This window comes from Triticum dicoccoides, chromosome 4B (assembly GCF_002162155.2).
Source record: "Triticum dicoccoides isolate Atlit2015 ecotype Zavitan chromosome 4B, WEW_v2.0, whole genome shotgun sequence".
Lineage (NCBI taxonomy): Eukaryota > Viridiplantae > Streptophyta > Magnoliopsida > Poales > Poaceae > Triticum > Triticum dicoccoides.
Window position 1 is genome coordinate 14156034 of NC_041387.1, and position 10068 is coordinate 14166101.

Consider the following 10068-nt stretch of genomic DNA (forward strand, 5'->3'; position numbering starts at 1 on the left):
AACCAAACGTGAAAGAAAAAAAAACTAACGAAAGAAACATCAGCGAAGGAAAAAGAAGCACGCGAACCCCGTAGTGGGCCGGCCCAACATGCACGCGAACGAAACAGCTGCGAGCGTTTCCTCGACAGCTTGCCGCCCGCGCGCGTCAAATAGGAATTGCCCGAGAGGGGATAGGCTTGACCCACTTTGTTTGTATCGATGCGCAACCCACGAGTTGAGGGTGACACACAGCGGGAGCAAAATCAGCAGCTCCCACGAGCCCAAGCCCATTACTAACTCCAGCCCATGTCATGGCTTGGCCCGCTGGCTTCTCTGTGGCCAAGGTCCGTTCCGATCTGGCTGAGCCGAAACCATTCCCCACCCGCACCCAAACCCAACCAACGGCCACCATGGCAGCACCGCCGCCGCCGCCGCCGGCGCTCCCGGACGACGTCGTCGTCGAAGAGATCCTCCTCCGCCTCCCGCCCGACGACCCAGGTTGTCTCTTCCGCGCCTCCCTCGTCTGCAAGGCCTGGAGGAACGCCGTCTCCCATCCCCGCTTCCGCCGCCGCTACATCGGGCTCCACCGCCACCGGGCACCCCCCGTGCTCGGCTTCCTCCACGACTGGGAAGACGGGGGCATCCCAGACTTCTTCCCCACCACCGCCTCGCCCTTCTCCCTCGCCGCTCCAGACCGCCGGTTCTGGCGCCCCGTCGACTGCCGCCATGGCCGCGCCCTCTTCCTCTCCGACCGCCGCCTGGAAACTCAGGAACTCCTCTTGTGGGAGCCAATCACGGGCGCCCGTCGGGGCATACCGGTGCCCGCGGCGTTCAGGTGCCAGTGGCCGGCCGCGGCAGTGTTCTGCACAGCGGACTGGTGCGACCACCGCGACTGTGCGGGAGGTCCCTTCGGCGTGGTCTTCCTCTTCGCCGTCGAACAAGACCGGCACGTTGTCACATCGGCGTGCTTGTACTCGTCGGAGACTGGCACATGGGGCAAGCTGAACTCGAGGCAAGATGAGTTCACCATGGAATTTCAGAACCATTCCAGCGTGCTGGTTGGGAGGTCTCTGCTCTACTTCCTGTCCGACGGTGGGACGATCCTGGAGTACAATTTGGACAGTGGTGTACTGGCTGTGTTGGATAGACCACCTGACGATTACGGCAGGGGCCGCCAAAGATTTAACCTCGTGCTGGCGGAGGATGGTGGACTGGGGGTTGCCGAAGCCATTGATTTTCAGCTCATATTGTGGAAAAGGGAGGCGAGTGATGGCACTGATGCACGATGGGTGCTGAGCCGGATCGTCGACATGGACAGTTTCTTCGTCACACTTTCTCCAGTGTTGGGCTTTGCGGAGGGAGCAAATGCTATTTTTGTGAAAACTATTTGTAGCCTCTTCATGGTTGAGCTACAGTCGGAGCAGGCGAAAATTGTGTGCTCTAGTCCTGGCTTCTGTAATTTGATTCCAGTTGTCGGCTTCTACACTCCACATTCTAGGCTCCAAGTGCCCGGTGGTGAACACCACAGCCCAGCGCCGTGGCTGAAACGACTGGGAAGGGGTGGTCAGCAAGGGGTCTCGGAGGAGAAATCACTAGAATGGGCGCAGGTGCTGTTTGATGAGGGGTGCATGGCTATCAATGAGAAGGACTTGGCCTACACGGCTGACTGCTTCAGACATGTTCTCGAGATCAGGTTTGGGTTCTACTCCCAAACTCCACTTGTTCTCCTAGCTAGACATGCTGCTGTAGCGTAACATATGGATAGTTTGTGGGAAAGAAGACTTGCAGTTAGTTCATTGTTCTTTTCATGTGTGTCTCAGATCCTTTTGAGTTCTGACATTTGTAGCTACCTTAGTAGGATTTAACATGCTGTATGTTAATGTGGTTACCAAGGGTGGTGTTTTGGTTTCATGTATTTGACAGTGAGCACAATGGTGTGGGTGTTGGTCTTTGAGGGGTTAGTGAGTCTAGTTAGCCAGTATGACCTGACAACACCACCTGGGATAGGTATTATCATATTTTGTTGTGACGTCTGTAATGCGATGAGAATTAAATCAAAGTCCAATTGCTTGAGGGATAGGTATTATCCTATTTGATCACTGTGCAGTTCATTTATATGGCTCCTCTTCTGTGCAAGCACTAGTAACTATAAAAGGCAGTCAACAGAACATAGTTACACATTGTGTCATAAAATGGTTTTGTCCACTTCAGAGTACATGTTTATGCTATAATGTTAACGATGATGCATTGGTAAATTAATGCGTTGTTGTTGTTGTCACGTAGGGTTCGACATTATGGAGGCCTTGCTCCTGAGTGTGCTAACACGTTTTACCATTATGGAGGTGCCTTGTTATGCAAAGCTCGGGAGGCAGCTATCGTTCAGGTAATGTTTCAAAGCGTGCACCAAATGAAGAAGGTATGCTTTATCATTTATATCACTTTCACCACTATAGGTTGAAATATATCACTGTATTTTGCATTGTTCTTCAGGTTTATGGAATGGTCTCTTAGAGAAAACTGCAGGATTAGTTGACCCCACAACTTTAACATGGCACTGCTACTGCCCTAGACACTCATATACACTGAAAGGCATTATTATCCTTTTTAAATCTATATACTGTAGTATCTAGTTGATAGCACTACTGGTTGCAATAAGTTCTCATTGTCTGTTCATGCCTAATGAAGAGTATACCTAATAAACTTCTTATCAGTAATTTGCCCATGCCAATGCAAAGTACTAATAGTTTGGGACTTGGAATGTTTTCGCTAATATTATATGATCACAGTATACTAAGTGAGTTGGATCTTGTACGCATTTGTGTGCATCTATTGCTGTTTATTTCCTCTTGGGCTGTGTGCATCCTCGATTCAGAGGCCCGGAATAATAAAACTCTTCCATTTTCTAAAGGAAAAAATGTTTTTCTTCTTTCAATGGTACGTGCTAATATAGTTGTTGTTGGTTAGGGACAAACTTGCGTGGCAAAGGTCAGACGGATGGGAACATGACAGGCGATGGAGATGATTCTGATTTGGATTTGGCCTGGAAAATGTTGAATACTGCAAGGGTGATAGTTGCCAAGAGTCCAGAGAAGACAATGGAGAAGGTTAATATATTGAATGCTCTAGCTGAAATCTCCATGACAAGAGGTAATCTCAGCTATCTCAGTTACCATGTGTTAGGCTGGTGAATGGTCAATCAAGGCCTCACATTTGATTTTCACTTTTGTAGAGGACAGAGACAAATCAATCGGTTACTACTTCGAAGCTTTAGCGATCTTGGAACATTTGGTTGGGCCTGACCATTTTCGAATTGTCGATCTGTATCCTCTTTGTGGTGATAAGAGTGTCAGCCACTCTGCTGTATAGTAGTAGAACAAATCAGCATAATAGTGTGGTTTCAAATAATTTGAGTTGACCCAAATCTTGCACAGGTGCCTTCACCTGCTTTTGAATCCACATGTTAGTGTAGATTTGGAGTAGGACTGTGATCACCAGAAAAAAATGTTAGGTAGATAGTGCTGTTTTGTTATGATTAGGTCTTTGAGTTCAATTCTTCCTTTGTTGATTACCTTAATTCAGTTCTAGAAACCTCCGCATAGGTTTGGCATCCAAGGTTGGAGATGCAATCAGATATAGTACAAAGGCTATTTCATTATGCATGTCGCATATACATAATCTGGAAATTGCCAAGGAAGCTTTGTTGGCTGATATACATAATCTGAAAATTGCCAAGGAAACTTTGTTGGCTGATATACATAATCTGAAAATTGCCAAGGAAGCTTTGTTGGCTGATAAAGACCTTAGAGCATCTGCTGCTAAAGGACACTCAGGAAAGTCGACTCTGGAAGATGATATATCTTACCTTGCTAGAATGTCGTCTCGAGTCCAGAAGAAGGTGAACAAACTTAATTTTATTCATGCTACCAGTTTGGTTCTGCTCATGAATCTAGTGCTCTATGAACGAAGAAGACGTTTTGTAAGGAACAATAACATCTCTCTTAATTGTTTTGGTTCAGCGTGAAGAACTGAAGCAAGCAATGTCAACCCCAAGCGACGGCATGGATAATATTATGAAGAGGGTGGTCTCACAGGCAAGTCATGAGCAGAATCTTAAGAATACTATGGCAAGAACTGCATCTTTGACTTGTTCACAGATGACACGATCAAACAACAGTTTCCATTCCCCAACTATGTCAACGGCAGCACCAAGAGGAAGCACTGGAAGTAGCGTAACCGACTTTGAGATTGTTGGCAGAGACATGAAACGAGCTAAAGATGAGTCGATCTCCTACGAACCTTCTCCAAAGAGACTTGCGAAACCATTTTGGGCGTTACTGTAGTAGTACTTCTTAAGCAAAACTCATACTCCCTCCGTCCCAAAATTCTTGTCTTAGATTTGTCTAAATACGGATGTATCAAGTCAAGTTTTAGTATTAGATACATCTATATCTAGACAAATCTTAAGACAAGAATTTTGGGACGGAGGGAGTATTAATTTATTATATTTTGCCTGCCTTGATTGATCAGCTAGTAGTACTTCTTAGATGTAGTTTTTGCAAGTCAGTGATCATTTAAGAAACATTTATTGTCTAGGTGTTGCATCAGTTGCAATGAAACATTTGAATTTTCTACTGTTTGAAGAATGTTCTATTCTTGCTAATTCTGAGAGGCAGGCTAGTAGTGATGATTAATATATTTTTTTCTTTGCGAATGGAAGTTAAACAATTAGTTATCAGAAAACTAGAATGTTGCAAATACTAGATGCATTTGCAGATTACACATTACATTGTTGCAAGCGAGCTCAGATCTCTAACATTAACTGGCAGACTGAGCAAACAAATGTACTAGAGGCCGGAGAAGATGGCGGCCAAGGATGTAGGTGAGGGCCACAGCATCCTACTGCACATCCGGATCATCTCTCAGGTGAGAAGTCTGGACAAGGCAAGCCGTAGATGGGCTCGTCGGCGACCGGCTCCTCAGGCTCTGGGTCTGGCTGCGTTCCCTCCTCCATCCGGTGGTGTTTGTCGTTCCCCTCCGCGGTGATGCTCTGCGCGAACCCGGTGGCTTCCTCCGGCACAACCACTTGATATAAGCCTCTTTTGGAGAAGCTTCAGCATTCAGCGGAGGCCTGACATTACCCCATCTGAAGCCTTTTCCTACAACCCCAAGATTATTTACACTACTTCTAGGCTTCTGTTGTTGCCATTTGAGTTGCCCCCTAACCAACGACTATGTCAGTGTTCTTGTTAAATGAATCGGTCTATTTTCATGATCATGCTATAATGATTATTTTTCCGTAATTTATGTATGACAGGGTTGCTGCTCTTGTGTAGTTAAAGCTAGCTTGTGCAAGTACACTATTTAGATAGATCCATATATGATCAAACTGGCACTGCTATTCCAGATGTATTGATAAGAAAGATTAAAATATGTGTACATAAATTTAGAAGGCAAATAGCTGACATGTGGCAGCGAACACAAATTCAGATATGGTCAACCCACAGCACAGTTTTTTTTTCTTTTTTTTTTTGAGAAATGAAAGCATTGTCTGCTTTCATCAACATCATCTACTATCTATATTAGGAAGATTAAATAAGAAACATTAGGAAGACAGCATTGGTTAAATGGTCTTCCATGGAATGATGATGAGAATTCAAGTAATAAGTCCAAACAGCAAACAGTTCCTTCCAACACCCAAACAAGGCCATTACTAGTTTGCATATGCAGGATTGAACAGGTTTGGCTCAACCGGCCTGTTTGAAGAGATTAATTAGGCTCTATTTGGATTTTTTTTTTATTTCTGACAGTTCTTTTTGGATATATTTTTTTACATTCACAAATCTACGTTGCAGAATTTAAGAGACGTAAAATTACAAATGTTGATTTGGAAAGAAGAAAACTAGTCTCCAAATAGGCGAACATTTCATACACCGAATAGGCCGGCACATACTATAGAATTAAATATATATATATTTTTAAAGGAGAAGCGGCAAGAATGAAAAACAAGTATTGAGAAATGCAGATATCTATAGAAGGCTTCACGATAAAAGCAAATACGCCTCCAATTTTAAACAGTAAAGAGGAAACAATGGAAAAAATCGGACCACAACAAGAACAAACAATGCAGCTGGATATATAGTGGTGGGAAGGTATTACTGAGAAACACTTAGAAACAATATAATGGATGAGTAGATGCAAGTACTCCCTCTGTTCGGATTTAGTTGTCGCGAGTGCTGTACAGTATGCATTTTGCAAACACGTCCTTATACTTTCAAATCATTTGAAAAAACACCCCCGTCTCCTTCCTCAGTTCTCCACCGTCGCCCGCGCGTCGCCGGCTCCGGCCACCATCCCCCGTCTTCCTCCTCCGTCCCCCGTTCTCCTCGGCACCCAGCCGCGCTTCACAGGACCCAGCCGCCTGTGCAGGAGACGACCTGCGTCGTCACGGAGGAGACGCGCAGGACCTCCACGGACGCGACCTGCGCAGCCGCCATGGTTGTGCCCTCGCCTACCTGAGCGGCGGGATTGCTCCAACATTCACCTCCCTCTGAATCGTGCCGAGAAGCACAAAATCGACGACTGGGTCCTTGATTTCGTCCACCTTGGTCGCCGTCGCCGTGGACAATTCTGGCCGCCGTCGCGGCGCTGGGTCTTCGTCGCTGCTCTGGCCCAGGGTGTTCGTCGCCGCGTTGGCCCTGCTCAACCTCTCCTCCAAGGCCAGGGTCTTGCTCTCCGCGCTGGTCCTGCTCCGACGGTCGCGCCCGCCCCCGCCTCTGTTGCTGCTGCTGAGAATACTGAATGCTGAAATTGAACACTGGATGTTGGATGCTGAATGCCTCCCTGTTTGATTGTAAAGCAAAACTGAATTAAAGCGAAATTGAATACGGAATGCTGCTGATGACACAATTATACTGAATACTCCAGTGAATACTGAATGCTGAATGTTGGAGTAGTTATGCTGCTGGTACTCACTTTCAGGAATACTGAATGCTGGTCCTTTTAGCTTTGAGTTTTCAGATGTGACATTTCCTACACAAGAATAGTTATATCAGTAGAAAATAGCAAGGGCAATAGTTGTACTAATAAAAACAAAAATCTTTGTAGAGACCATGAAACCATTCTTCAGAAAATAAAGTTAGATGCAGCAGTAGTCATCTGAAAAGAATGATGTATTGATGTTACACACTGATTGAACTGGAAGGGAGTGACCTCCTCTTCCAGGGCAGGTTTGAGAAACTGAAAGGTGGGCACTCCTATTGAATGCTGAGTACTCCTAACCAACCAATAAAGTTAGATGCAGCAGTAGTCATCTGCAAAACTAGCTTGTATCAAGTGTTTCTTTTCATGTTGCCGATAACACAATTATACTGAGTACTCCTATTGAATGCTGAATGCTGAATGCTGGAGTAGTTGATGCTGCTGGAGTACATTTAACTGGAGTAGTTGATGCTGCTGGAGTACATTTAACTGCTGAATTAGGAGCAGGAGTAGTAAATTCACTTAACTGGTTTAATTAGGAGCAGGAGTACACTTAGGAGTGTCTGTTTAATTAGTGGATGATCTGTTTAATTAGGGGTACTGAATTTGTTTAGTGTTGTTTAAATTAGGGCATGATTTGAAGGAGTAGTTCAGTGTTGTTTAAATTAGGGCAGGATATCACTTTGTAAAATACCTTATCAGTGTTGATTTGCTTTTTACTTTTTTTTAGGAAAGAACAAGCTACTAATACTTCTTCAGGGAAGAACAAGAAATTATCATTTTTACAGGGAAAAGAACAAAGGTATCATCAGTTTTTAGTAGTTCATTTTTGTGCCAGCAATTCCATTTTTCAGCTTGCTTTCATGTGCTGAGTGGGCAACTTGAAGGAGTACTCATTTTTCATATAAACTTTCATGTTCTTTCTTATTGGATCATGAACAGTTACCTGAGCAAGTGCTCCACCGCCGCAATGATGTTTGGGATTGATCTCAACTTGAGTCCTCAACAAGATGATGCTTCAGAACCTGCAGATCAACAGGAAGAACACAACAGTCAACAACGATACAACAATGAAGAACCAGTCAATAATGAAGCAACAGGTACTACCTCCAAAACTTTTGCATTTTTATTTTCATTTTCATGATCTACTCCTATTATTTGCAATAGCTAGATGACTTATCTTTTGCTCCTTATTTGGTAGGGGAAGAAGCAAGTGGTGTAGAGGAACCAATTCATGAAGAAGCAAGTGGTGTAGAGGAAGCAATTCATGAGGAAGCAAGTGCTGTACAGAAACCAATTCATGGGGAAGGCAGAGAACTCACAAATGAGGAGAGATATGGTATTTATTTTGCACTCGCGGTGATCAAGACCCAAAATGGACAAGTTCTGAAAAAAGACAAGGAGGTCATTGCTAGCCTACTCGATACAACCATAAGAACTGTTGAGAGAATATGGGAAAGAGCTCTTAAATAGATTGAACAAGGGGAGAAAGTTGATGTCTCAAATCAAAAGCCAGGTAGAGTTGGCCGCAAGCGGAAAGATTTGGATCTGTCGAGGGTGGTGACAATCCCATTGAACAGAAGGAGAACATTGCGAGGTCTGTCAAAGGCATTGGGTGTAAGCTGCACGAACTTACACTCAAGGTTCGAGTGGGGTCATTTGAGGCGTCACAGTAATAAGGTGAGGCCCCACTTAAACCTATCCAACATTGTAAAGAGATTGAAATGGTGCTTGGCTATGTGTGAAGATTATTGGTCTGAGACACGGGAATTAGACAACATAGCCTATATGGACGAAAAGTGGTTTAACATGACTGGGGAGGTGAACAACTACTATTTGCTTCCCGAAGAACCCGACCCCTTGCGCACCTTGCATCATAAGGATAGCATCGCCAAGGTTATGTTTCTCGCTGCCGTGGCTAAACCAAGATACGGCGAAGGTGGTAAGGTCACGTTTGATGGGAAGCTCGGCATTTGGGCTTTTGTCACAGAGTCTCCTGCTCAAAGAACAAGTGAAAATAGAGATAAAGGGACGCTCAAGCTCAAATCATTGAAAGTCACAAGAGATGTAATGTGGTATTACATGTGTGAGAAACTTATTCCTGCGATCCAAGAGCGCTGGCCGGACGAAGATGAAGGACGGACAATCTATATCCAACAAGATAATGCCACACCACATATTCTTCCCAATGACCCGGTTTTCCGACAAGTCATAGAACAAATTGATTTGGATATTAAGTTGCTTCAATAGCCTCCAAATAGTCCCGACATGAACATTCTTGATCTCTGCATATTCAGGTCTCTCCAGTCCCACACCGATAGCAGAGCACCTCAAAGCATTAGGGAACTGATAGAAGGTGTGGAGGAGGAATATCGAAACTACCCGGTTGATAAGCTAGCTAGAAGCTTCGTGACGCTGCAGTCATGCATCCGAGAGGTAATGAGAAACAAAGGAGCGATAAACTACTCGATCCCTCACATGAGCAAGGAACGCCGGCAGGCAAAAGGACGGCTTCCTATAGCTCTATCTATCGACCGTGAGCTAGTTGAACAGACCATAGCCTTTATAGAAGAGGCAGAAGCAATCTTAGCAGCAGAAAAAGAGCAGAAGCAGCAGGAAAAGAGCAGCAAGAAAAGAGCCACAGCAGCCACCAAGAAGCAGAAACACCCTTCGAATACCAGCAGCCTCCAAGCAGCAGGAAAAGAGAAGTAGGAGCCTTCAAGCAGCAGGAAAAGAGTACCAGCAGTCTCCAAGAAGCAGGAAAGGAGCAGCAACAACCTTCAAGCAGCAGGAAAAGAGCACGAGCAGCCTCCGAGCAGCAGGAAAAGAGCAGCCACCTCCTTCAAGCGGCAGAAACACCCTTCGAGTACCAATAGCCTCCAAGCAGCAGGAAAAGAGAACCAGGAGCCCTCAAGCAACAATAACAGAGCACCAGCAGCCTCCAAGCAGCATGAAAAGTGCAGCTCTTCTTTACTCCAAGCAGGGGAGTACTTGGGATCAGCTAGTACTCTGGTTGGTGCTAGGAATAACCAGTTGGTTAAGCTGAATGACATTTGCAGCCAGGAGTACTTGAAGATTCAGATAAGGTGATTTTGGCAGAAGATTCAAATA

At 45.0% G+C, this 10068-nt stretch overlaps 1 protein-coding gene across 1 annotated transcript; it reads left to right on the forward strand.

Moving 5' to 3' along the window:
* Positions 1 to 326: 326 nt before the first annotated feature.
* LOC119294608 lies at positions 327 to 5305 on the forward strand. Its single transcript, XM_037572820.1, has 6 exons — positions 327 to 1672; positions 2263 to 2367; positions 2930 to 3126; positions 3209 to 3299; positions 3565 to 3874; positions 3996 to 5305. Exons 1-6 carry the CDS (start codon positions 390 to 392, stop codon positions 4317 to 4319), a joined length of 2310 nt encoding a protein of 769 aa, XP_037428717.1. The 5' UTR covers positions 327 to 389; the 3' UTR covers positions 4320 to 5305.
* Positions 5306 to 10068: the final 4763 nt, after the last annotated feature.

Coding starts and splice junctions, on each gene's coding strand:
- LOC119294608 (XM_037572820.1), top strand. CDS start 390: ATGGCAGCACCGCCGCCGCCGCCGCCGGCGCTCCCGGACGACGTCGTC. Junction 1,673..2,262: donor AGACATGTTCTCGAGATCAG/GTTTGGGTTCTA, acceptor GTTGTCACGTAG/GGTTCGACATTATGGAGGCC. Junction 2,368..2,929: donor GCAGCTATCGTTCAGGTAAT/GTTTCAAAGCGT, acceptor GTGCTAATATAG/TTGTTGTTGGTTAGGGACAA.